The 27,762-nt window shown below is 43.2% G+C and overlaps 3 protein-coding genes across 3 annotated transcripts in view; 2 read left to right on the top strand and 1 right to left on the bottom strand.

Annotated features, from left to right (window-relative positions):
• The window catches only part of dmxl2 (Dmx-like 2), a 66,348-nt gene extending 64,117 nt beyond the window's left edge, over positions 1-2,231 (top strand). The window contains exon 54 of the mRNA XM_080730804.1: positions 484-2,231. Within this exon, the coding sequence (XP_080586930.1) occupies positions 484-693 (210 nt within the window). The 3' untranslated portion in view covers positions 694-2,231. The remainder of the gene's footprint in view (positions 1-483) is intronic.
• A 1,393-nt stretch (positions 2,232-3,624) lies between these two features.
• gldn (gliomedin) lies at positions 3,625-15,424 on the bottom strand (the record flags this gene model as incomplete). Its single annotated transcript, XM_080730253.1, is given in 13 exon segments — positions 3,625-4,090; positions 4,596-4,746; positions 5,085-5,210; positions 5,418-5,501; positions 5,903-6,019; positions 6,702-6,803; positions 7,916-8,014; positions 8,452-8,469; positions 8,562-8,613; positions 9,048-9,572; positions 9,575-9,625; positions 15,269-15,274; positions 15,410-15,424. Coding segments are annotated over 13 exon segments (1,812 nt in total).
• An 88-nt stretch (positions 15,425-15,512) lies between these two features.
• cyp19a1a (cytochrome P450, family 19, subfamily A, polypeptide 1a) lies at positions 15,513-21,044 on the top strand (the record flags this gene model as incomplete). The annotated part of the gene is made up of 9 exons (XM_080730252.1): positions 15,513-15,741; positions 16,081-16,231; positions 16,708-16,862; positions 17,172-17,354; positions 18,509-18,623; positions 18,734-18,845; positions 19,361-19,523; positions 20,231-20,472; positions 20,790-21,044. The coding sequence occupies 9 exons, from the start codon at positions 15,513-15,515 to the stop codon at positions 21,042-21,044; spliced, it is 1,605 nt and encodes a 534-aa protein (XP_080586378.1).
• Between the last annotated feature and the right edge of the window lie 6,718 nt (positions 21,045-27,762).

The following is a 27,762-nucleotide window of genomic DNA, read 5'->3' as shown; positions in this document are numbered from 1 at the left end:
ATTGGGGTCTCAGAGATAGACTAATTCATGTCAAACTGGGCGTCCTTGAAATTAAAATGGTTGAGAATCACTGATAGAGCCGTACATATCTTCTCTAATGGGGGTTCCTGGCATATCTTTTCAAGGGAGTTCCAGGGGGTCCCCAGCCAAATGATAGTTGAGAACCAAATGGATCCTTATTGGGTATGTAACGAATGGAACCAAATGAACCCTAACGGGTCCATTTGGTTCCATGTGTACACTCCCAGAATTAAATTTAACATTGATTTTACAATATAAATTTGGGTCTCATACTGTAGATAGAAATACCATTAAATGAGGGTCCGCGGGCCAATAAGTGTCAATTTGGGGTCCTTGACATGAAAAGGTTTGAGAACCACCTGCCCATAGGACACCATCGCATGACTGAGGCCAAATGAGGCTATGGTTTCCCACTTTCACGCGCAGTCGCACACTGCTTCTCTTCTCTTGTCCCCCCTCCAGGTGTGGAAGGTGGCCGGTCACGCCCTCATGCACTCCTTCAGCACGGAGCACGCCAAGCAGTCCATCTTCCGCAACATCGGCGCCGGGGTCATGCAGGTGGAGACCCGGCCCGGCAACCGCATCTTCACCTGCGGGGCGGACGGCACGCTGAAGATGCGCGTCCTCCCCGACCGCTACCACCTCCCCAGCCACCTGTTTGACATCCTGTAACGTGAACTTCCACTGCTAAAAGAGTCATGACACGAGGGAGAGTGAGAACACCAAGGCATTTTATGTAACATTTGCTAGACATAAAAAGAAGTGGTTTTAGCTGAAAAGGGGCGGAAAGGAAAGGTTGGTTGAGAGATAACCGTGCTTTTTTTCCACAGCCTCTCAGTGGGCGCACGGTTTGTTTCCGAACGCGTTTTTACCGTTCCAGCGCAAATCGCACCCGGGGGGGCGGCAGGCTGGGGAGTTGCCGATATTTTGATTTTCCAAAGCCTGAAAGCAAAGAGTCTCAAGGAAAAGGTGTCATACTTGATTTATAAAAAAAGAAGGCTAGATTTATTGTAATTTTATTGATTAAAATCTCTACTCGTAGAGTGTTCCATAGGGAAGCTACAGTATGCATGTCCTGTTCTCGTTCCGCGGTGCAATCACAGGTCTATTGATAGTGCTCTGTAAAAGTGCTCAAGCAAAAAATTAAAAGTGTGTAACTGTCGTCATTTTGTGCCCACAGCTGAAATCTCTTAGCATCTACTTTTAACCAGCACTGTGGTTTGTTATTAAGTCAGTGGTTTCCAGTGTGAATCGAGTTGTTGGAATCTGCATTTTGTTTCAGTGGGTTCCCCCCCACCCCCCCTCCCCCCCACACACACACCCACCTCCTGGCTTTTCTCTGCCCTTATGGAAGAGTTGATGGTGCATTGCTCCTGTAGTGACCCCTTGTTTCACTGGCTGCCCTGTCTGTCTCACACTCTGACCTGTAAGCGGGCATACAGCTCCGAGCTGGCCTGATCTGGTCCTCTGCGTGCGTGCGTGCGTGCGTGCGTGCGTGCGTGCGTGCGTGCGTGCGTGCGTGCGTGTTCTCACTCTGCTGTCTCTGCCATCTGTACGCCTGCCCGCCCACCCTGCCCTCAAATGCCTGTTTGTGAGGCAGACTCACTGCTAGAACATTCCTGTTTGGAAGATGATGTGTTTACTCCTGTGACTGTGGTTTCAATGTCTCCCATTTGTCTGGTCCAATCCCTAATGCCCTCCCACACCCCCCAAGCAGAAACACAAAGGTACACTTCTGGTTTTGCACAAGATATTGTTGACATGTTTTCTTTTCTTTTTTTATTATTATTTAAATTATTTACATGTTTGTGTTGTTTCCTTTGTAAAACGATTGATATTTATGTTTTAACTTATTGCCTTTTACGTTAGGAATGTAAGGGGTCTTACTGTATCTGAATGGGAGAATAGTGTAAGTTTGTGTTTACCTCACTAGTTGTTTTTACTGTTTTCATCCATAACGAATAGATATTTGCACTCAGAATCTGGAGACACTATAGTATAAAAGTTTATTTCAAACGAATAGGCTGACAAAGAAGAAACTGTTATATACAAATGAATGTCTGGCTTTATTTGGCCTCATAGTAAAAAGTCTGAAATAGTTTTAATATATAAATTATATAAATATATATATATATGGAATACCACAACAGCTTGTACAAACATAAAAGCATTTTCTTTATTTTTTGGTTTGTATCATACCAGCTGGATTAGTTGTACCTTTTGTTAAGTGTATGTATGGTATTTATTAAAGAGATTTGTGTTTCTGTCCCTCATGTTTACTATCGGTATCATTTTGTTTTACCAGTGGCCCTACTGCAAATCCTCAGTGTTAATTGATCCAATTGTAACTCAAGAGGGAGTACAAATGTAACCCTATGGGTCAGTTTGGTTACGCATTTGTACGCTCTTGAGTTAAATTAACACTGAACTACTGTTTACTGGTGTCTGCTGTGTGTGTGTATGTATGTAATGTAAATATGAAGCCACCTTCATTGGAGAGTTATACAGTACTCTGAGTACAGTAACTAGAGCACTGCAGTCTGGAGGTGTGGGAGAGGACAGAACATTCTCCATAGTCTGAGTTTTTCCCTTTGTAAAGTGAATACATTTGTATTTCATCAGGGTGACTGGCGTCCTCTACTACTGTATTGAGTGGGTGCTGGAAGTTTCTAAATCATTAAAACATCTCGCATCCATGCGATGGAACAAACATTGGCATGCAATTACAGGGAATAATATACAATGGCTGATAAAGAGACCTTGAGACGTGAAGTGTTAAGTTCAGATTATAAATTATAAACTATATATAACAGCCAGATAAAACTTTTCTGAACCTTGTAATTCCCTTGTCTGCAGTGGGAAGAGGAAATAAATACAGCACTAAAGTTTTTGAGATGAAAACTATACAATAGGCAAAAGCTTGATCCTAAATAATATGGCAATAAGCCTGTATTGATTGATTATGTCTTCTGCCAGTGGAAATGGTCTATATGCAGGCAAATGCCTTTTCAGTATTTAAAAGGGAAAGATATATAGAGGGAACCTAAATATGAACAATTTTGTGACACAATATGAGCAGGACCGAGTCTTAAAAGACTTCAAACTGGCTCGTGGGGGAAAACAAGACAAAATTGTCACTGTCATTGAGTAAGTGTAGGCCTAACCTCGCATCACCAGGCTTTCTCGGGGGGGAAAGCCTGGTGCTTGTTCACTAAACGGGTCGGTTGATCGGGTCTAGAATGGATGGCAGAAGCGGCGTTGCTTTGTTTTGGTTCCCCGTTTGTTTCCCCAATCCCTATTTAAATGCTAGAGGAGTGTAGTCTTGCCAGTCGTAAGTTGGACTAAAAGATGGATATACCAAACAAACTTTTCAACAAAAATACGCCGCATCAAGGGTTTTATTGGGTAGGTACTAAAATTATGTAATTGAGCTCGGGGAATTGTTTTGGGTTAAAACTGATTCCGGTTTGGTGTTTCTGGCCAAATTGACTACAAAATGACGTAGGACGCCATCCGCTCCCGACCGGATCAAAAGCCCGAAATTGGAAGCGATCCCAGGCTAGAGTAGGCCCACTTACTGTCCACTCATTGAATAGTGACTGCTCAGTCATCGGAGAGGAAGTGCACCACATACAGTTTGACATAGCCGTGGTCCCACACGTACAGGTGTCTGTCCTTGGGGCTGTAGGAGAGCATGGACAGCACCCCGCCCGGTGACCTCAACTCAAAGGTCACGTTGACGGGCTTGTCCTTCAGGAGGTCAAAGGCGAAGGTGACCCTGGTGTCCTTGGTGTCGGTGATGTACAGAACGCCGCAGGCGATGAAGGCGTTGCCGGCCTTGGTGCGCGGGTAGGTGGTGTTGATGTAGGACGTGACGGAGAAGGTCTTCTGGTCCAGCCGGGCCACCATCACCACGTCGTCCACGTTGGAGGCAAAGATCAGCCACAGGCCGTTCTCGTCCACCGCCAGCTTGAAGTAGGTCTTGGAGTTCTGGAGCAGGTAGGCGAGGTTGCTGTACAAAGCGTTGTCTATGAAGAGGGTGCGGATCCTTCTGGACTGCAGATCAAATCTGGGAACAGAAGCAGAATGTGCAGGCTCAGACTTATGTGCTGCTGAGAAGAATAGTGACTTGTTTCAGAGTAACAACACAGAGGTTCTCAACCTTTTCACACCGCGACCCCCCAAAATATCTTTTGAACTGGGGACCCTCCGCTCCAACCCTGATAAACACTTGGAAGGTAGGAGTTGAGGCATTCAATTGTGTTTCACTCGGTTCCACAGATACGTAGGCTACAGTACATATTGTGAAAATAGCAGATCTACAAGCTCACAATGACTTGCATTGTGAGCTTGTAGATTGGCTATTTTCAAAAGAATTTGCCTCTTTATTATTATTTGACAATTTGGCCTATGTTTGAACAAATTGTATTAGTTAAAAAATATATATTTAGTATTGAAAAGGTCTTAAAAGTCCTGTCACTTCACTGTCAGGTGGGGGCCGGTTGAGAACCACTGCTCTAGCACAGCATCCCATTTCTGTTACACATTAAATTACATAAAAGTGATGTTCGTACTTGGCAATATTGGAGGTTCCAGCGATGTGATAGTAGAAAGAACCGTTGTGAATGATGTGGCCGCAACCCTGATAGAACTTCCTTGCATCCACAATGCTGCTGCTACCGTTGTGGAAGGCGGCGATGCTTTTGTACTCTTTCAAAATACGACCTGCGGACAAAAGAGGCAATCAGTCAGTGGAGTGATGGGGAGAAAGTTCAAGCAAGGTCTGAAAGGTGTACTGTGTTAACAGAACTTCACTACGATCCCACAGTCATACTGACACATTAATGCTAGGCATTAGTGGAGAGGAACACAGATCAATGGCAATTAATCTGTGACTGTGTGGACACTTTCACATCACCTGTGGCCAGTGTAACACCCAGGATTCCAACCCGGGTCTGCCGTGGCGTGTAGTGGTTCAACATCTTAATCACTATACCAAAGGGATACTAGACTTTTGAGGCCATCAAGCTGAGGCAGTGAGTCATTCTGCTACACCAACGTACCGGAGAAATGCTCGGCGACCCACACGTGCTCATCGCTCAGCAGAGCTGTGTCTCTCATCCACGTGCCAAACGTACTCTCCATCTTGGCCACGTTCCTGGGGTTGATCAGGGACTTGATGAGGCACTCTGAGGAGCAGACAAGATTAACAACATGGCCAGCAGTGCTTCTATACATATCCTACTGGTTGTCAGCATCGGGTCCCGGGACAGTGGAATCTGTCTATGTATTGTGTTTGTGTATTGTGTGATTTTGTGTCCTGATGGCTGCTTGGTGCAAAAATGAAGGACAAAATAAAGCATCTGTCTGTCTGTCTGTCTTGGGGGGGGTCATACCATTCTTCTTCACCGGATTCTCTCGTAGCTTCCCAGATTCCTTTCCAGATGAAGTTTCATCATTTGGAATAGCGTGTGATGGCCCTGAAAAATGAGATGTGTCACAGTGTGGTGATAACTGGACTGGCCACTATTTGGAGACCTTAAAGTGTATGTTCAACGACTAATGTAGCCTATCGGTTCCCAGCCTTTTCTGGATCAGGGCCCACTTGAAAATCTCAAAAGCATCTGTGGCCCACCCATCAGACCACTAGCAGAGCTATTCCACTGATGGGTGGGCCGCATGCATTTTCAGAGCATGTTAATGATCAATCAATTTTGTTCTGGCTTGGAGCAATATACTCCAAATCCCTATATTTATCACTATTATATTATCAATAAAATCTTTGTATTTTTCATATGACTTGGTGGCCCACTTGCACTATATCCAGGTTGAGAATCGCCTGCCTATAAATGTTGTACTGAAGTTATTGAGGGAATCTCACCCAGGGTCTGGGCAGCATGGTGGTGAGCTTTGTGGCTCCTGTTCCTGGGTGGTCCCTGGGGACCAGGGGGTCCAGGAGGGCCCACGGGCCCAGGTGCACCCGGAGGACCCGGAGGACCTGCATAGAAGACAATACGGTACCTCTCAGTCTGCAAGATGGTCACGGTTATCTAAAGATAACCACATTACAGAAGACTGCAAGTAGGCCTACATGGACAAATGTGTCCGTGGCAAAAACTTGGCCTTGTCCGAGGGAAATCTTAGATTTTCTGTTTTACTCACCATTATAATTTCATATTTTGATCATATTACTCAATTACAGAATGTCAAGTCTCCAGGTTTTCTTCAGAATTTGACACAGATTTACAATCTATGAGAATACATTAGTAGTCCAGCTAGTACAGTGGTTCTCAAACTTAGTTTTTTCAAGAACCCTCATCATAACTGAGAGTGCACACATGTTTTGTACACTCTCAGAGTTATATTCAGGGCTAGTTTTTAATGTGTTTCTTTCTGATAATATTATTTTTACAATAATGTCCACCACAAGCCAACATGGCGATGACCCCTGCTGCAAGAGGATCATTGTTCTAATGATAACTGTATTCTCCTGTAGTTTTTAGATGCCCTCGGCACTCCTGAAATAGGATTCTTAAATATGATTTCACACTTCCCAACTGTGGCCACTTAGAGAAGTTCAGAGTGTGTTTTATCACAATTTAATGAAGACAACTCCACTTAGAATCCAGTGTTGATTTAACTCTGGGATTGTACTGTACAGTTGGTATAGGTCTACTTGCCCTCCAGAATAACGTCATTGGATGGCTGTGCTTTCTCTCCTTGGGGACCTGGTGGTCCTGCAGGTCCTGGATCTCCTTTCTCTCCTCGTTCCCCTTTCTCACCTGGAGGATGGGACGGAGCAGCAGGGCGTCATCATTTGTATTTGAGTGCATTGTGTGCATTACAGTGAAATGAGCATGCTGTGAGAACAATGAATCATTCCATTGAGTGATTGGTGAGGCATGCCATGCCGTGCACTCCATGAGCAGCATAATGGATGTGGGAGAAGAGAGAGGAAAAGGAAGGCAGTTTCACTTCATTCAGCCGATGCCCAAAACCACAGTCATCATGAATAACAAGCCTAGAGTAGGAACCAAAGACATTTCAACCCCCTCCTTCCAGTTCAATAATGACTGAGTTTCAGGAAGCGACACCCACTGAAATCCAGTGGTGGACAGACGACAAAGTACACAATACCAATACTTGAGTCAAAGTACTTGGATATGTAGATACCCCTGGTTAGATATTATTCAACTAAACCACAAGTGAAAGTCACAAAATGTGAAATGTGAAAAGTATTCAAAAGAGCATTTACATTTTTATATCAATTGCTTAGTTAACATTTCCCCCAATATTCAAAGATTTTCCAGAAACAAGCTCACAACATGCCACGATGTGATGCATTGTGAGCTTGTATAGATCTTTTATTTTCTCTAGATTTGACATAGGGCTCAAGTGGTTCATTCACAATGTTCTTTCCCCCTTCCTAGTCAAAAGTGCAACATTTGAATGCAAAAATACAAATACTCACGTAAAAGTACAGATACTCAAAAGAATGACAGTAGCCTACTCAATTAACTCTACTTTGTTTCTTTCCAACACTGCCGAAATCTGCCATCATGGTCATGTTCCATGCACCATGCATAATCTGGAAATTCCCCTGGAGTTAGTTCTATAGGTGTATACGTGAGTGGGCGCATAATGCGTGCGTGAGTGGGCGCATGCGTGCGTGAGTGGGCACATGCACTTTGGGGTTTTGACCCTGTGGTCATACTCAACCCTTTGACTGTTGCATTGTCCAGTGGTTCTTTGCTAAAAAAGAAAAAAAGAAGAAGAAGAAAAGGAAAGAAAGAAAGAAAACCGAAAAAGGCCAATTTTGCCCTAGGCACCATTTAGATGCACTGTGAGGGCTGATGGAAGACATTTTTGAACCCGACCGTCGTGCCCTTGTTACCTTTTTTACCTCGTTTGCCGTCGACCCCAGGCTTTCCGTCCTGTCCTGGGATGCCATCAGTACCATTGTACCCGGGCCTAGCATCCAGACCAGGCAGACCTAATAACACACACAGACAAAACTCATAGCCAAGGGCAGATATGTGAACATAGCAGTGGAGAACACATTCAACATGTAGACATGGGGATTGGGGGCCTCACAAAAGAAACAAGTCAAGTTCTCGTGTCCATTTAACTCATTTATAACAACTTACAGTATGCCCCATATGCTTCATTGTACAATGAATAGCAAAACTAGCTGATCTACAAGCTCACATCTCATCCCGACGTGACTCATTGCGAGCTTGTTTAACTGCTATAAATGTTGGGTTTGTTTAAATCTATATTACAATTTTGTCACTTTAACGACATGTCCAAAACAGGACGCCAGGTTGAGTGGTCAAATTAACACCGAGGGTTTTTACTGTATATATAAAAACAAATTAGAATTATCAAGTTTAGATCAAGTTCCCATTATTGCTCTTTTTATATACTCACCAGGGGGTCCTGGGGGTCCTGAAAGAGAATAGAGAGTCTAGTTATGAATGAACACTTACTCTGTACATGGTTTTAGGATATAGGATACATTTTGTATGACTATGACATACCAGCAATGCAGACTCCCTTAGTGCTGTTGCAAATGTCAATTAGCAGTTTGATCTAAAAAGAAAGAGCAAATATCAGAATGTCATCAAAGTCTGCTATGCTCCATAATCCATCACATCATGACCAAATGTGACAAAAGATTATTCAAATTACTATTAAGAAAACGGATGCTTTGTAATTCACCAACACTCCCATACAATTCCACATGTATATGCATAATTTAACCAATTGAACCCTATATACAGTAGCCTACTTAGTTGACTGGGGTGCCCCAGAGTTCTATACTTGGTTTGCGCCTTTTTCCTGTCTATACACCAAATTGCTTCACCAATCTATAAGCTTGTAGATCTGCTATTGTCGCAGAATGTTCGCCCCCAGAATAGAGATGTATCTCTCTCTCTCTCTCTCTCTCTCTCTCTCTCTCTCTCTCTCTCTCTCTCTCTCTCTCTCTCTCTCTCTCTCTCCCTCTGTCATTGCTTCTTCCTCACCGGCACCATGGAGTAGGTCATCATCATCAGCATGTCATCCTGCACCTCCGTCTTGTGATGACCATGACCGTGCCCGCCGTGTCTGTGCCTCATCTCATGCCTCGTGTCCTCATCCGCCACGGGCCGGTTGGTCGTCCCCCGGGTGGTCTGCCCCCAGGTTGGCCCCCGGGTCGGCACCCCCAGTGCCTCCACATGGCTCAGCTTAGTGGGCTCCTGCCCCGGCAGCTCTCCCTCCGGCCCACTCTTGCCCTCCTGACTCCTCTTGTTCCTGCTGGAGTACTGGTACTGGTACTGTCCTGCTGAGCCTCCCTGAGCAGGCAGCTCCTGGAGGAACTCCACCACGGAGCTCTGCTCCACCTCGTCCAGCCGGGCCTCTGCCCGCTCCAGCCCAGCCCGCAGCTGGTTCTGTTGGACCAGCAGCACCAGGAGGCCCACAGAGTTCAACACGGCCACGGCACACGTCCCGTACAGGACGGCTCGCTGGCCCAGAGTCATGCTGGGGGTCGGGATCCACATGGTTTCAACCCCTCTCCTCCACTTCTCTTCTCCGGTTTCGGCAAACACGTGGGAGAATGGAACTACAATTCCTTTAAGTGTGGTTTGGGACACGAGTCCAACACATCAGAGTCCTGTAAGAACAGAGCAATGTCTGATCTTACGCTTCCTTGATGGAAGCTGTAAAGCCCTGATAATCCAATGACAAGGTTCCTGTGATGTGCTGAAATTGTAGATCACGTCCAAATGATGAGGTTCATTTAGATCCAAGCAGCCACTGATTCCCTGCTTTCCCCTTGATGTGGATGTTGTAGCTCGGGTGGTCCCTCTGAAGGCGCTCCTTGCTGTGTGCCAAGTGTAGTAGAGAGTGTGTATGTGTACTGTATGTGTTTGTAATGTAGGGGTGGGCATGACACAATCCTCTGGGCTTGTCTGGGAAGAAAGCCCCCGCCTGTTCAGTCACCTGATTTATATTCAGCACAACCCATTCTAGTGCCCTGCCGTGGGCAGACACACACACACACACACACACACACACACGCACACACGCACACATGCGCGCACACACACACACACACACACACACACACACACAAACACACACACGCACGCGCACGCACACGCGCTCACACTCACACACAACGCACACGCACACACACACACACACACACACACACACACACACACACACACACACACACACACACACACAGATACACATGTACGCATGCTCTCCATTGCGCATTTTACCTACATGCTCCTCTCCACTATATAATATCAAATAGGTTCTAACTTATGATTAACCCCTTAAATTTGAAAGTAATTAAGGCATCTGATGTCAGTGTACTTTCCAATAGTTTTTCTTTTTCAAGTTATATAATGCATCCTCTACTACATCCTCTTCTAGCAAGGGATAGCATGATACTGTTGCTATTGATGTATTTTTTTTATTTTTTACATTGCATTAAAGGAGCAACACATGGCAAAATCATTACAAAAAAAGGAAGCTATGAATAAATAAATAATAACAGGAGTAGCTTTTAAATCACACTTCATCACACATTAGTGTCTCTCTCAACCGACAAGGGAGCAAGACTATTCCCTCCCATTACTGTCCGGATCTCTGCCAAGAATGTTTGATTTCTGACTCCTTTCTCCCACGGCACTAGACTAGACCTTGCCATCACAGCTTCGTGTTCCATCCACCAATAGCAATGACCCATTTCCATTGCTCTGATTTGGGCTGGGAAAGTGACATTTTACAAGAGAAATGACAGGGTTGCTTAAAACAAAATGTGCTGCTAACCACTGCAATGAAAGATTAAAGTGGCCCATTTATATAATTAACAAGAAGTCATTCAGCTAATTGGCCTAGAGTATTTGAGGATATGGAGTAACTGTAGCATACAGTCATGTCATGTGAACACAGACAGACAGACATACGGTATACACAGACACACGCACGGACGTGCGTGTGCGACACAGAATCAGTGTCAGTTTTATTTGTCACATCACGATCTCAGGTGTAATCAGAATCAGTTATATTTGTCACGTGACATATTTTCAGGTGCAAAGTGGGTGAAATAATTATTTTGTGCATGTTCCATCATTTTGTAGTATTCTGTGAGAAGAGAGTACAGAGGTAGAGTGAGAGCAAAGGGAAATAGATAGAAACAGATCAAATAAAACCATTTTAAATATGCACTAAACATGTCCTGGTACTGTAGGTCAATATCAGACTATGAACTATGCCATGCCAGCCTCTGAAGGCCCCGCCTGCAGCTGTAGGTCATGGCAGACATCTGCCATTTCTACATGACTTGACTGACTATGTGTACATAGCAGTCTTCAGCGTGCACAGATCCTCTTTTACCCTGTGTTCCAGCCTGAGTCTGGTGAACACAATCCTCCATCACAAATGCCTCCAAGCCATAACAGCACTCTCCAGATAGAAAGGTAAACAAATCGTCATTCAAGATTTAAGATGTTTTTAAGATGCTTTGGTTCCTCAACACAGCCTTGTAGCAGCGATTGTAAAATAACAACATATCACAACCAATCATGATAAAGTGGAATAGCGATACTAACAATGACCAAGAACAATAATAAATACAGTAGCAGCAGTGGTAAGGAGAGAAATAAGTTGCATCATACATTATTATGACAAATGCGCATAGTTCCAAAACCACTGGACTGAATTTTCCACCATGGAGTCAGATAGTTTTTTGCTCTATGTTCAACTTCCACTTTAGCCAAATACTGTACTTTCTACTCATGTCTAATCAGAGAGTTTTGTGATACTTGTGTCTGTGTCAGCCTGAGGAGTCTCTGCTGGAGATGAGCTGTGGTACAGATGTGTGTCCAGCTGGCCCACCGCCTCATGACCTGACATCATCTCCCCACACGCTTCATCTCATCTCAAACTGCCTGACACTCCTCCATAACCTTGTACTACCCACCCCCAACACACACCCACACACACACACACACACACACACACACACACACACACATGCATAGGCACGCATTCAGGCAGGCACGCAGTGTATGCACTCATGCACACACGCCAGACACATACATTCAACCAAAATATATGCCTTTGAAGTAGGTTATGGACATAAACCCTGGCAAACCACCAATGATGGTCAGAGTGATACTGTCCCTATTTAAATACATAATAGTAGCCTATTACTTAAAGGAAATTGACAATGTACTCGTGATTTCTTTTTTCTTTTTTTTTTCTTTTCTTTTTTTTTACTTTTTCATGTCAGTGTCACGTCACTTTTTAATTTCTTGAAGAAATTACAATATTATCTATTGTATGACAGACATATAATATGATATTGTCTAAAGTATGCCTTGTTTTATGGCTTTAGTGGTAGTAGCAGTAGTAGTAGTACTATGACTTTTTATGATAGTATAATACAAGATTCAAAGACTATTTGTCACATATCACTGAGCAGCACTATGTTCTTTGATGACAATTACAATTTAGGCATTGACACACTTATCCAGTGAATTACAGTACAATAACCAAGGTAAATCAACACATAAATAGAATGCAGAGAGAATAGTGTAGAAACAGGCTATCATGTGTAAACATAATGAACCTGTATATTTGTAAACAGCATGCCATAAATAACATTCTGAACATTGAAACTATAAGATAAACAATGAACCTAGCCAGTCCTATTTTTCAACTTCAACATGCATCGTGGATGTCATGAGAATGCAGAAAATCCAGATAAGGGAGAGACAACCTAATTAAAACCTAAGTTAAACAATCACAAGAAGCTGTTAATTCCACTTTCCACCTGTTTCATATAAAGCCTAATTTATACTCCCTAAAATAGCTGTGTCACTTACCTTAAAAGAGCAGTACTACATTAAAGTTAACAGCTTGTTTTTATCTTGTTGTAGATCTTAGCAAGCGTCATGGTCATGCAATAAGAAATCACTTTCAATCTGGTGTCACTAGGCTACTGTTGGTTTTGGGCATGTATAGGCAAAGAAAAAAATCACAACAAATAAAATAAAAAATATCAAAAGTAGCATAGCACACAGGCAAGCATATCTTTGTCCCCCTCAGCCTTACAGTATGTTCCCTCAAACCTGACTCGAACCCGAACCCTAACCCTAACCGGGGCAGCAGTGGCTCAGGGGTAGAGCGGCCCCTTGGCAACCACCAACCGGAAGGTTCCCAGTTTGATCCCGGATCCCCCAGAGTTAAGTGTCCTTGAGCAAGACTCTGAACCCCTAATTGTGCAGGTTGATGCCTTGCATGTTTTCCTCCGCCATCGATGTATGTAATGTGTGTGTGAATGGGTGAATGAAATGCACAATCTCTGTCATGCGCCTTGGATAAAGGTGCTATATAAATGCACCATTTACCATAAGCTGAGGTAACAGCGATTTACACTATTCAACGTATGACAAAGTATAGTGGCTTTAAGTGGTTAACTCAGGGAACATACGGCTGACCTCACTTGTAGATTCGCTATTTTGCTATTTACACATCGTATTCGTATCACAAAATGTAGGGGCTATAGGGTCTGGTTAAGCATTTTTATAAGCCATCCAGTCAGTGGCCCACAGCTTGTCAGGTTGTGAACATAGATATTTTACAAACCAACTCCCTATACATAATGTTTGTATGGGGGTGAGGTGGAGTCATGGTGACAACGATGCGGTTGACCACGACACAGCGACCAGCGACAGGGTTACATTAACATCTATTTTACGTAAGAACATTGCCAGTTGGAGTGGGAACAAAAGGGTGGCGTGGAGCCCCGGCCGAGGAGGGAGCCTCTGTATGCTTATGCATGCAGAGGAATCCGGACTTCATTCGTCATACGGGTCCGCGCTATCCAGGCCGGGCCCCCAGCACACAGACAGCCATTTGAACACTTCACATTCTTGGGCCCGCATGTAGGCGGTGAGGGAATTAACAGTGAGTCTTTTATGCAGTTTAAATGGTACAAAGCCTTCCCAAAAGTAAACAACATCGGCTTTGTCACGAATGGAAAAAAAATTTAGAGAATGACCGGGACATCAGAGAGGGGAAACGACTTACAAGTTCATTTTTTTCCAAAATGAACCTCTCTTGTATAGCAAACAAAAAAAACACAGCACAGTTGTGATACATTTCATAGAAAGCAAGGAGACAGGATAAAATACAATAGAGTTACTGTATGAGGAGAGGCAGGATGAAGGGAGGCTTAAAGTGTTGTGATGATTGATAAGGAATGAGTTCAGATTGATGAGGTTTGACATAAGTATAGAGAACAAAAATCCAAGAACAGAGAAATACAGCCAGTAAGACTCCATAATCGGGAGATAAGCGACCGCCAGGTCATATACACACACTTTAGAAGGCAATCGTAGCCAATCAGGAGGGAATTGTATTATTGATATTAGCATTCACCAGCGTTAGTTTGACTGAGGTTAGGCTTAAGGTTAGGTTTAGGTGGTCGGGTCGAAAGAATGGGAGGTCGGAACTATCACATGGCACCCTGTGAAACTCCTCACTGTCATCAACTCCTCACTGTCATCAATGTAATGGTGAATGTACATTTTAAGTTGAAGTTCTTGCGCTGTGATGCCTGCTGTCTCAGTACCTCACTGGTATAGGCTATATCTCTTTAAAAGTTATTAATCATAATGATGATGAATGATCAATTTTAAAAAGGTAAACCATCATCGTCTGACCATGCCAGGCTACTTTTATGTGGCTTAGTTGTTAGGGTAAAAAGTACTTGATACTGTCTACTGTCTGATGTATTTATGTGTTGCATCATCATCATCATGACATCATCATCATCATCATCTTGTTTATTATTATTATTATTAATAATAATATTATTATTGCTGCTACAATGTTTAAGGAAACCTTCTGTACTCGTATCACAAGACGTAACAAATAAAGAAACCTTGAACTGTTGTGATGATAAAATGATGAGCATTTAATTACAAACAAAGTAGAGAGCAGAGAGTTTATCCAGGAACCGGTCATAACAGAGAATTCAATATGCACTTTGAGAGACTGCTGCATGTGTACAGATAATTAAATCTCTAATAATAATAAAAGAAAGCAGGTGTTCCGTGGAGCTCTCCTACAAGAGCAGAGCACAGTCAAACAGGGCATGATCTCAAACTTCCTTTTGATGTTCAAAGGAGGTGTTACATCACCAGGCAAAAGTCAAAGATCAAACATGATGGAATCTTACTTGGGGCTGAAATGGGGAGAAAGAAAAAAATTAAACACAACTCGTGCCCACTGATGCAGCTCCAGTCTGCTCAAGGCCACTGGCAAAATCCCAACCCTCAAGGTTAAAGGGAATTTGTTATGACTTTTGTATTACCCTGACCTGGCACACAACCATGACAGACTGTCTATAAAGAGATGGCCATTGTGTTGAGACGGTGCACATCTCTCGTACTGTACCAGCCGTCGGTGTGTTTGGCGTTGTCATGGATTTCCTCTCTGCTTGCGAACGGACGATGACTCCTGTGGTACACTTGGACACTGTGATGCCGGAGGCCGTCACAGTACTGTCTGTCAACTTAACGTTGGTTTCTGAGTCACAGAACGCCACGGCTGTGGGATCAGAGGGCATCCCCATGGCAACCAGAGTCCTATTCCTACTCCTCGGTCTGCTCGTCGCTGCTTGGAGTCACGCTGAAAGGTCTTCTGTACCAGGTTAGTGCCAGAGCAAGAACCCATTGAATGTAGTTAAATCCACAAACAAAGTGTTTCTCACTCTGACAGTGTAAAAATGAACGAAATGGACCGTAACGGGTTAGTTTGGTTCCATTTGTACACTGTCAGAGTTACATACTTGTAAGGGTCAATTTAGACCCCACTAAAGGAAACCACCAGAGTCCCTGGAGACAGTCCACTTTGAGAACCACTGGATTAGCAGATTACTTTAGGAATACTATATTGACTCTAGCCTCTATATTGACTCTATCTTGCATATGGAATTTCTGTGTTCACTTAAAAACTAAAATGAGCTTTATGACAAATCTTTTATTCCAGGTCCTTCCTTCTGTCTGGGCTTTGGACCACTGTTGTCTTACCTGAGGTTCATCTGGACCGGCATCGGCACGGCCAGTAACTACTACAACACCAAGTATGGAGACATCGTCCGGGTCTGGATCAATGGAGAGGAGACTCTGGTACTCAGCAGGTTGGTTCTCCCCATGCATGGATACAGGATAGGTGGCACTGGGCACTAGGGACACCTGGGAACCTCCATGTAAAATTGGCTATTTTGTCCAAAATGTTAAAAAACTAAAAAGAAAAATGCTCTTAAGTAATGTAAAGTACACATGGTGTGAACATGCACATTACATCATTATCAGACTTAATTGTATCCTTCAACTTCTTGTTTATGCCACAAAATGACTGGATATACTGGTTTTGTAGCTATTTGTAGCAGTTGTAGAAATGTTAGACCTTAATTGTCGAATGTTTAAGTAGGCTATGTTCTAATCATACTGGATACTTTTTTGGAAACAAAAAAAAAAATACATTTTGGAAACAAAATTGCTAAGAGTGCCCACTCTTCCTTGGTGCCCACCTATCCTGTTACCCTCCCCATGCATTGTCGGTCAGAGCCACCTTGTCATTCAGTCAGTTAACATGTATTTGTCCCCCTGTCAGAGCCTCAGCAGTGCATCATGTGCTGAAGCACGGGCATTACACCTCACGCTTTGGAAGCAAGCTGGGACTCAGCTGTATCGGCATGCATGAGAGAGGCATCATATTCAACAACAACATCACTCTGTGGAAGAAGATGCGCTCCTATTTTGTCAAAGGTAAATTAAACGCACGTATGATCTGCATTTGTATTGTGTGTCATTTCTCTCATATTGTCACTGCCAGGCAGAAACCTTGTATCTCCAAGACTGTCGCACAAGACTAGTGAAAATAGCAGATCTACAAGCACACAACGCCTCACGGTGCGAGGCGTTGTGTGCTTGCAGATCGGCTATTTTCACGTTTTTAAAATGATAAATACAAAACGGTTTTGAACATATAAGGTTTCCACCCGACAACAACAATATTATCAACAATTCCTGAATGACAGTAGTTAATTGTATTTTGTTGGTCCTTTTCCATGTCAGCCCTCACCGGCCCGGGGTTGCAGCAGACAGTGGAAGTGTGTGTGTCCTCAACCAACAGACACCTGGACAGTCTGGGGGAGTTCCACTCAGAGGGCAACAGGGCTGAGGTGGATGTGTTGAGTCTTCTGCGTCACATTGTGGTGGACATCTCCAACAGACTGTTCCTGGGGGTGCCTCTTAATGGTATGTACCGTACTAGAATTTCGCCCGCCTTCGGCGGGCTCATCCTAGTGCTCACATGCACACACGCACAGCTGCTCCAAGCCATGTTGCCCACAAAAAGCACAGTAATGCTTCTCTCTCTGTGTGCGCGCTTCTGCACTGACTGTGCCTGTGAGGGGCACGTGCCTCTCTCTCTCTCTCTCTCTCTCACTCTCTCCACGCGCTTCTGCACTGATAGTCTCTCGGAGGGGCTGCGCTCTCTAGGGGCTGTGTGTGTGTGTGTGTGTGTGTGTGTGTGTGTGTGTGTGTGTGTGTGTGTGTTGTGTGTGTGTGTGGCTACGGCGCTTCTGCACTGATAGTCTCACGGAGGGGCTGCGCTCTCTAGGGGCTGTGTGTGTGTGTGTGTGTGTGTGTGTGTGTGTGTGTGTGTGTGTGTGTGTGTGTGTGTGTGTGTGTTGTGTGTGTGTGTGTGGCTACGCCCCCCTCGGTTGAAATAGGATCCGCCGGTCCCATAGCTGGGAATGAGCCAATGGAGGGCGGTCACCATGGCGACGGGGGGCGAATCAGCGGACGGCTGTGCCGTGCATTCTACCGACATCTGAGCTAGCTATGAGTTGAAGTCGATGTAAAGGGGGCGTGAATGGGCTTGGAAGTGGGATGCGGCTCTAAGAAAAATGTAATAGTAGATAAGGCCACAACACAACACAATTCACAAAACACAAGCCACAGTATGTTTTCAATAGATAGAAATCTGCTTAATTTAACTTAACATAGTGTGTCATTCCAATAGGTTGTTTCCTTTATTTTATTTTTGTCTTGTCCTTTTCTTCTTGATTTTATGTGGTGTTTTTACAGGCTCTACTAGATCTTGTTTTATCTTGGGGAAAGTCTTGTTTAACACTTCCCAGTGTTGCTGCTCCATTATTGCTTTGATCACTTTCACCACTGTCTTTCTTGTAAACTTGAAAACATCAATAAACAAATTGTTGTGGAAAAAAGGAAAAAGAAAGAAAGAAAGAAAATGTACCCATATGTGTTAAATTTAAACTTAAGATTTCATTGCACACCTGTAGTGTGGTAAAATATCCACCGTCACATTAGCCTGTACGTGAGGGTAATCTCACCTTTATTCATTAAGCAATCTCTTTTTCCCCCTTTCTTTCTGCTGTTTCTAGAGAAGGAGCTGATGCTGAAGATCAACAGGTATTTTGAGACATGGCAGACTGTCTTGATCAAACCAGATATCTACTTCAAGTTTGACTGGATTCACCAGAGGCACAAGAAAACAGCGTAAGTGCATCATATTGTACATGGCATCTTTTATCACATCTTCTTATCTTTCTATGTGAGTTTCAGAGTGAGGTAATAACGCGTTGCATGTCGATGCTGTTCTCTTCCAGCCAGGAACTGCAGGATGCCATCGGGAGTCTGATTGAACAGAAGAGGAGAGCTCTGCAGGAGGCAGATAAACTGGACAACATCAACTTCACTGCCGAGCTCATCTTTGCACAGGTTGGTCTGAAAGGGAAAAAACTAATTATCAGTTTTATCTGTATTTCCTGGGAAATTAAAAAAACTTTTACCTGGTCTGTTTCCCATTGTCTTACATTTAGCATCCATAACATACAGTAGTATACTATATGCCAGTGGTGGAAAAAGTAGGCTTCTCATTTTCTTTACAATACTGCAATGTACAGTAGATACTCTGTTACAAGTAAAAGTCTGGGAATCAAAATTTACTTGAGTAAAAGTACAAAAGTAATGGCATCAAAATATACTTAAAAAGTATAAAGTACTCATTATGCAGAATGTCCCATTTCACAAGTTTTCAAATGTATAACATTTGAAAATAGCAGATCTACAAGCTCGCAATGTGTCGCATCGCAATGCATTGTGAGCTTGTAGATCGGCTATTTTCAAATGGCCGAAAAGCCATAGCTGAAGTGGTTAATGTATGTTTTGTAATAATAATCAAAATCTATAAAGTAGCTATTAGTAACTAGAGTTTGCGTGTGTTTCCTTTCCAGAATCACGGCGAGCTGTCAGCGGAGGATGTCAGGCAGTGTGTGTTGGAGATGGTGATCGCTGCCCCGGACACTCTTTCAGTCAGTGTGTTCTTCATGCTGCTGCTCCTCAAACAACACCCTGGTGTGGAGCTGCAGGTTCTGCAGGAGATAGACTCTGTCGTAGGTAAGAAGCAGGGAGGTTGAGGTCCTACTGGAGATACAGCCATGGTTATGTAAAGAAGGAAAGGAAGCATACGTCACTGTCTTTGTCCGACAATTCCAGACAGGAATCGATGGGACGCATTGAATCACTGAGAGTTGCGTGGACAAGTGTATGAATAAACTCTATTTTTGAAACATTGCAACTTTTGTAAGATTTTGACAAAGTGAATCGATTATCTGATAAAGGTCACAATCATTAAAAATGTAGTTTGTTTTGGTCCAGCCAGCTGCTCTCATTGACTTCAGTGCGTTCCATCGAACTTCTAGTTAGAACGTATCCCTTCCTTCTTTACATTGCCTTGGATATAGCCGCCCAAGAAGGGATTTCCCTTGAAAGCTATTTCTCAAATAATAATAATATTTTGTACATAGAACAACGTTTTATATAGACAAGAACGTATAACAGACACAATAATATCAAGTTCAAGGCAAAGAATAGCAAGCTAATTCACCAAGGCCAATGAAACTGGTGCATGCTGATGTTTACCATTCTTAAAATTTACATTCGTAACAGATATGTTGCTTACTGTGCATTTTTGTCTTGCCTGATTGAGGACATAAGGTCAGACTCTGACCCTTGAGAGGGTGTCTTTGTTAGAGACTGTAACAGTGATTAAAGAGTTGACTTGGCATTTACTGTAAGATATATGTTTCTCGTTGCGTATATAGGCGAGAGGGAGCTCCAGAACTGTGATCTTCAGAAGTTGCCAGTGTTGGAGAGCTTCATCAATGAATCCTTACGTTTCCATCCTGTGGTGGACTTCACCATGCGCAAGGCCCTCTCTGATGACGTCATAGACGGCTACAGCGTGCCGAAGGGAACAAACATCATTCTGAACTTTGGCCGCATGTACCGGACAGAGTTCTTCCTCAAACCCAACGAGTTCAGCCTGGACAACTTTGAAAAAAACGTACGTTTTCTTTAAATGTCGTCGTTTTGTAAATATCATTTAAAAAATGATTTGAGCTATTGAAAATAGCTGATCTACAAGCACACTGCTTTTGTGTGACAGTCTTGTATGAAACAGGGCTTTACTTTGCCAAAAAAAAAAAAGAACTATACATTTGAAAGTTGTAGATACAAGGTTTCAACCTGACAGTGACGATATACTCCATGTGACACATAATATAATGCATTCCTGATACATCAAAAATTATGTCAAACTTAAGAACTTCAATAATAGAAGAGTGACCGTTTCTTTATCCTTCGTCCTCCTCTCCCGTCCAGGTTCCAAGCCGTTACTTCCAGCCATTCGGTTCTGGCCCTCGCTCCTGTGTCGGGAAGCACATCGCCATGACGATGATGAAGTCCGTCCTGGTGACGCTGTTGTCGCGGTACTCCGTGTGCCCCAACAACGGCATAACGCTGGACTGTCTCCCACAAACCAACGACCTGTCCCAGCAGCCCGTGGAGCACGAGCACGACGCAGGCCCCCTCACCATGACCTTTATACCTAGAAAACAAGACGCCGTCAGAAAGTAGGAATGTGATGAGATTGATTGTTTGTTTGTTTGTTTCGTCGTTGTCAGGTGGAAACCTTGTACTGTATGTCCAAAACCGTTTTGTATCATTATTTTCAAAACGAGTTAAAGGAGTAGTTCACCCCAAAATGTCTAATGATTAGGTCTACTCACGCCATGGAGACTTGAGTTCAATAGTATTCTTTTGTATTTATCGCATTCCTAAGACAAAACATGTATTCTAGTAAATGTACCCCCTCCGGATGGGGACCCCCATTATTGTAATCACATTATTGTCTTAGTAATGCAACAAAGAACAAAAAATATTATTGAACTCAACTTGAGTTAAATAATATTTTACTCAAGTCTCCATAGCGTGAGTAATCAATAAAAGAAAATTCATTTGGGGGGTGAACTACTAGTAGTGAAAATAGCCGATCTACAAGCACACAACGCCTCGCACCCACGAGGCGTTGCGTGCTTGTAGATCGGCTATTTTCACTATTTTTGTGCAACACTCTTGTATGACGAAGTAGGGCTTTAATGTACGAAAGGACATACTATTTTGAAACGTGGAGATACTGTAGCCTACAAGGTTTCTGCCCGACAGTGACGATTTGTTTGTTTGTTTGTTTCAACGAAGAGTACCATCTCTTGACTGGGTGTTGATAAATGTTTATTGTTTAAGTTATATTTGTGTGTTTTTCCACTTATGTGTGCTCTACAATGTACATAGATAGGCTAACACTGAAGTGTTTGTGTTTTATTTCATGACAATATTTATGGTATTATTTCATGGCATTACTTTCTGAATGTACAATAGAATTAACTAATGCTTAAATGACAGACACACATAATAATGCATGAACTCACTGAATGGATATGGACATTTGCAGGGGCGTCACAAGGGGTAGGAAAGTGGGACTGAGTTACCAGGGCCCAAGGTGGAGGGGCCCTAGTAACTTTAGCTATTGAAAAATAGCAGATATACAAGCTCACAGCGCTGCACCGAGTGCCGCGCTGCGAGCTTGTAGATCTGCTATTTTTGAAAAGTCGTGAAAATGTGCGCAAATCTTTGAATATATGTATTTTTTAAGTGAACATTTGTAACTCAAATTTTGCTTCTGGGGGGTCCCTGGAACTAAATATTTTGAGATGGGGGGTCCTTCACATGAAAAAGTTTGAGCATCAGCATCACTGACATGGAAACATAGGTTTCTTGGCACACATTTTCACGATTTTTCAAAAATAGCAGATCTACAAGCTTGTATATCTGCTATTTTTCAATAGTTAACATTCATGGGGGGCCCGCAGTGAATCCTTGTACCCAGGGCCCAGAATTTGGTGTGACGCCCCTGGACATTTGAATGAAGACAATGGAAGATCTGTGCACTTTGTTTCCCTGTCATGTCATTACAAGTAGTGGACAAAAGAGGGCACTAAAACACAGAGCATGGTGATTTTGGAGTTACCACTTGGGATGCCAAAAAAGCAGCTAAATGGCTTGCAGAATTCTGTGCAATCTCTTCTACTATCAGTAGCCGGCAAATATGGTGGGATGTGTGGGTGTTTGTCCAAGATTTGCTCATTGTACATTTTTTACAGCACTGTATATTGTTTGAGTCCTTGTATTGTATCTGTGGACATAAATAAATTATTAATAAATACTCATTACTACTCGTTATGCAGAATGTCCCATTTCACAAGTTTTCAAATGTATAAAATATATACAATTTGAAAATAGAGTATATATAATCATAATTATAGTAAATCAGTGTCATATAGTAAATCAGTGTCATACATATTCTGAAGAGAATCTGGAGACTGAGCCAGTCAGTAATTGGGTCTTATAATAAGATCAGTATCATTGTTATGTCAAAACAAAAGCTAAAATATGCCACGAACAAGGACAAGTCTTGCCACGGACACATTTGTCTGTGTATGGACATATTGATGACCCCTGGAAATGAGAAATACTCCAGTAAAGTAAAAATACCTCAAAATCTTACTTAAGTACATTACTTGAGTAAATGTTACTTTCCAAAAATGTCCATTATACATTGTACATTATACTTGTACTGCAGACTCAAAATGGTGTGTGTGTGTGCATGTGTGCATGTGTGCATGTGTGTGTGCGTGCGTGCGTGCGTGCGTGCGTGTGTGTGTGTGGGTGGGTGAGAGCTAGAGAGACTGTGGATGTGTTTTGGAGCAGGTCATAGGGTGCAGGGCCCTTGCTCTGTCAGTCAGACTTCATTTGCCATGGTGTTGTCACCTGGGAGGCAGCTGTGCTGAATCAAATGATTGTCTGGGATGGGAAGAGTCAGACAAAGTGCTATAGATAGAAAATCAATGGCTGTTACAGAATCCCCTCACCATCAGCACATGGAACTCACCACCATGTAATTGTGTCTTTATTGCGTGTGCATGTGTGTGTACGTGCGTGAGTGTGTGCGTGCGTGAGTGTGTGCGCGCGTGCGTGCGTGTGTGTGTTGTGTGTGTGTGTTGTGTGTGTGTGTGTGTGTGTGTGTGTGTGTGTGTGTGTGTGTGTGTGGATGCGTCCCCAGAGAGCCCAGACAGGTATTTTGATGAACATCTTCAGGAATAAAGGAACTAGCTGTTCAGGATCACCTGCAGTAACACTCTCATGAAGCTATGAAGTTCTACATGTACAATAAATAAAGTTATAGCTGAGAGATGCAAATAAAGCCATCTGCCTGTCAGTCTGTTTCACTTTCTCTTTGCGTTCCTCTCTTCGCTACTTTCTCTGGGAAGTTGAAAGTAAAAGCAGTCTAGAGTTTTTGCACAGAGAGTGGAAAATAATGAGCAAAATCAAACGGAGTTCTTCGGCTCACTTGCTGCATAGGTCCTGCTGCTATTTTACCTTCATTTTAGATTTTCTGCCGTTTTCATTTCAATCCTTAGAAATCACTTTGTTCATCTGTACTCTGGTGGAAAACTACGAAGTAGCCAATTATAGGATTACAATTAGGCCCTTATTGCTTGTTTGGAAACGGATAAAAGAAGGAGGTTAAGGAGCAGGGTTGATTTCAAGTTTATACTTACAAAGATCACTTGAGTGCCATTTTTGGATTCTCTCTTCCACTGCCAGACTTCCCAGAAGGCGTCTATCAGATGAACAACGCTTCCTGCTTCTGACAGCCACAGCTGACAGCTGGCAATTTCACACAACATCTATTCTTAAAAGACGTTTAATCAGTCGTTGAATAATCCCATGTTGAGCCTTAATTAAGTCCTACTTTCTTTAAAGGTAGTTTCTGCCCCCAAATTTTATTTTTATTTACCCTTTATTCAATATCTCTTTTAAACCTGAGGTCCCTTTCTCAAGAGATACCTGGTCAGACTAGCCTCGCGTAGCCAGACAATATCACTGTGTGGATATTCATTGGTACTTATAGAAGTTTTTTCCCAAGGGGCGGGTTAAAAAAATGGCTCTGAGTCACAATTGGTTAGACCCTAGACCCACCCTCGCCACAATATGACTTCCGGTTGCTTCTAGCGGAAGTGGCGGAAGTGCTGTGTTTAACGGAAGTTACGCCATGCGGTCTGCCGGTGAAATTCTCGCGGCGGAAGTTGAACAGTCTCTGCCTGATATTGTCACCAGGCTTTTCTCTTCGCAGATGAGTAAGCCTGGCTACGCGAGGCTACCCTAGACCAAACCAATACTGGGCCCCTGATTGGTCACCCAACTCTTCAGGGTGAGGAAATGGATTCACAATTGATCCTGATTTACATTGAAAATGTCCTTTAAAAAACATCCTACAGTACAGTATGTGTGTGTCAACGTCTCCCTCAGCCTGTCAGCCTCAGGATGAGAAGGTCTTAATGATCACTTCCCCGTACTGAAGATGATGTCCTAGGGCTGCCTGCCATCACCACCACCATCTGAACCAATCACACACTCACTCACACACACACACACACACGTCGCACGCACACAAGCATGCATGCACGCACGCACACACATGCAGGCACACACAACGGATAAAAAAATATGCTTGAAAATCAACAGCAGGAGATGCGGGGAGCTTTGGCGTTCAGAGGAACTGATTAGATGTGTGTGTATGATTACGGAAGCAGACCGGCGGGAGAGAACCACTGTAAAACCTCTGGCTCCACACTGTCAGCCATCTGTTGGATAGATCTGTGGTAACAGAGTATGACTGTGTGTGTGTGTGTGTGTGTGTGTGTGTGTGTGTGTGTGTGTGTGTGTGTGTGTGTGTGTGTGTGTGTGTGTGTGTGCGTGCGTGCGTGCGTGCGTGCGTGCGTGCGTGCGTGCGTGCGTGCGTGCGTGCGACCGTGCGTGTGTGTGTGTGTGCGTGCATGTTCATAAAACAAGCATGCACAAAGCTTGTGTGTCAATATGCATATGAAAAAGGACATGAATCAAACTCTGTTGGCTTTGCAAGCCATTCTGATGGTAATGTTCCCCCTCACCCCAATCCGCCCCCATGTTACAGATACTGTGCTTCTGTAAAAACAAAATGTCTCCTCTTTGACATTAGCACACACTTTTAAACCACTTAATCCCAATAAATGAATACTTAGTTGACTGGGTCGGCACTGAACTTGGTCTGTTCTTTTCTCCCCTACCTGTATGTCTACTACACCAAAAATCTCTTTGTGTGAGATTGTAAAACGTTGTGAGCTTGTAGATTCTAGAATGTCTATTTCCAGCTCATGTACCTCTCAGAATAGGGATACATGGTTCAAGTGGTTGGGGGTTGAAGTAATCCTGTTTCTAAAGAATTTCGTATTGAATGAATCGGTGAACCAACCCTCCACCTACAGCGAAGACAAGAAGAGGCACATTTTGGAAATGGGCTACACAAAACCTTCCTTTCTCTATTAAAGGAGGACTATTTGGGGCATCATGTTGATGGTACTAATGCACTTTGCCTTGCAGTAAATGTTGCACTTTGCCATGAAATCTGTTCCTCTTCCTCTTTTGGAAGTCTTTACTAGTTCTTCATTTCATGTTTTCTATGAGACAGATGATGTACATTTTTCATTTTTATGTGGGCTACTGCTGTGCCATTTGTTCCTTGTGCCATATGACAGACAGCTTTTAGGTTAAAGAGGGCAAGAGTATTTGTCATAGAACCTCTGTAAATGCATCTCATACTCAGGGGTCATCAATATGACCGTACGCGGACAATGTGTCCGTGGAAAGAGTTGACCTTGTCCGTGGCAAATTCTAGATTTTATTTCTTTACACACCATAATGTATTTTGATCATAAGACCCAATTACTGGATGTCATCTCCAGGTTTTCTTCAGAATATGTAGAGTATGACACTGATTTACTATGACACTATGTATGGCACATTAGGAGTGCTGTCAAACGCTTTATTTTCAAGGACCTCCATAACTCTGAGAGTGTACAAATGGAACCAAATGGACCGTAAGGGCTGGTAAAGTGTTTCATAAGTTGATGGACAGTCTGATTTGAACACTGCTCTCACACACACACACGCACACATGCACACGCACACGCACACGCCACACACACACACACACACACACACACACACACACACACACACACACACACACACACACACACACACACACACACACACTAATGTTCCTAAATGCCAGTGGCCGTATTGTCTGTGTGAAGCTGGTCCCTGGGTGGATTAGCACTTTATTAAAAGACAGGCCTTGGTTACTATGGAAACATCTACAGGAGAGGGTATAAACTGTATTATGTTTAGGACAGGCTTACAGCATAGGATAGAAATGACTTATTTTTTTGTGTCCAAGGGTGAACATTTGGCCAGCGGGCGGACTTTGATATTTGTCTAACTATTGATAATATTCTTTAGATGCTATTGCAGTGTTTGATGAACCAACAAACAGAATAATGTTAACCATCCATATTGTATGCCTCTGTCCTTCCTGTCTGGCCATCTCCATGAGAACAGAGTGTGTTTGACCCAGATCGGGCCAGTTAAGGAAGAATGGGCCATTATCTCCCTCCAGGCCCGGCTACATCTCGTCTTGACAGTGACCTCAGAACACTCTGACTAAAGCTATTTCAAAACCTGCTACTGCTTTGTATCCAAAATTGACAATGATGTTTTTCAGTTTCATTGTTATAAACGTATCTGAAGGCTGATGCATACATTTTGTATAACACTGTTCTATTGTGAAAATCGCAGATCTACATGCTCACAACGCCTTGCGTTGCCAGGCGTTGTGAGCATGTAGATCTGCTATTTTCACAATTTTTACCTCTATTATTTGACAATTTGGCCAATGTTTAATTTGTCATTTTAGAGGTATTAAAAAGTCCTTAAATTGTCACTTTAGAAATGTGCAGAATACCCTCTACTTACTGTATACACTTAAACTTTATGTTGGTTTGTTTACTGTTGAGAGAGAAAACGATGTTCCACATTTAGTTAATCATCTGGGGAACCCCACAATAATGTGGGGACCCCCCTGGGTTGAGAACCACTGCTCTAATACAGTGGTTCCCAAACATCCAGACCTGAACGAGAAACTAGACGTTTGCCCTGGACCCAACTAGTGAAAACATGGGATTGAATTTCAAAATAGTCAATGCAAATCTGGTACCTGCTTATCTGACCAAACATCTCCAAAAAGTTAGCGACACCCACAGCCACAACACCAGAGGGAGCGCACTCAATGATCTAGTAACACAAAACATGTAGCTCGCTGACATCCTTCAAATCACACACACACACACACACACAC

This window comes from Nannobrachium achirus, assembly GCF_963921795.1.
Source record: "Nannobrachium achirus genome assembly, chromosome: 7".
Lineage (NCBI taxonomy): Eukaryota > Metazoa > Chordata > Actinopteri > Myctophiformes > Myctophidae > Nannobrachium > Nannobrachium achirus.
The sequence above is the reverse complement of the archived record's forward strand: the minus strand, read 5'-3'. Positions and strand labels throughout refer to the sequence as shown.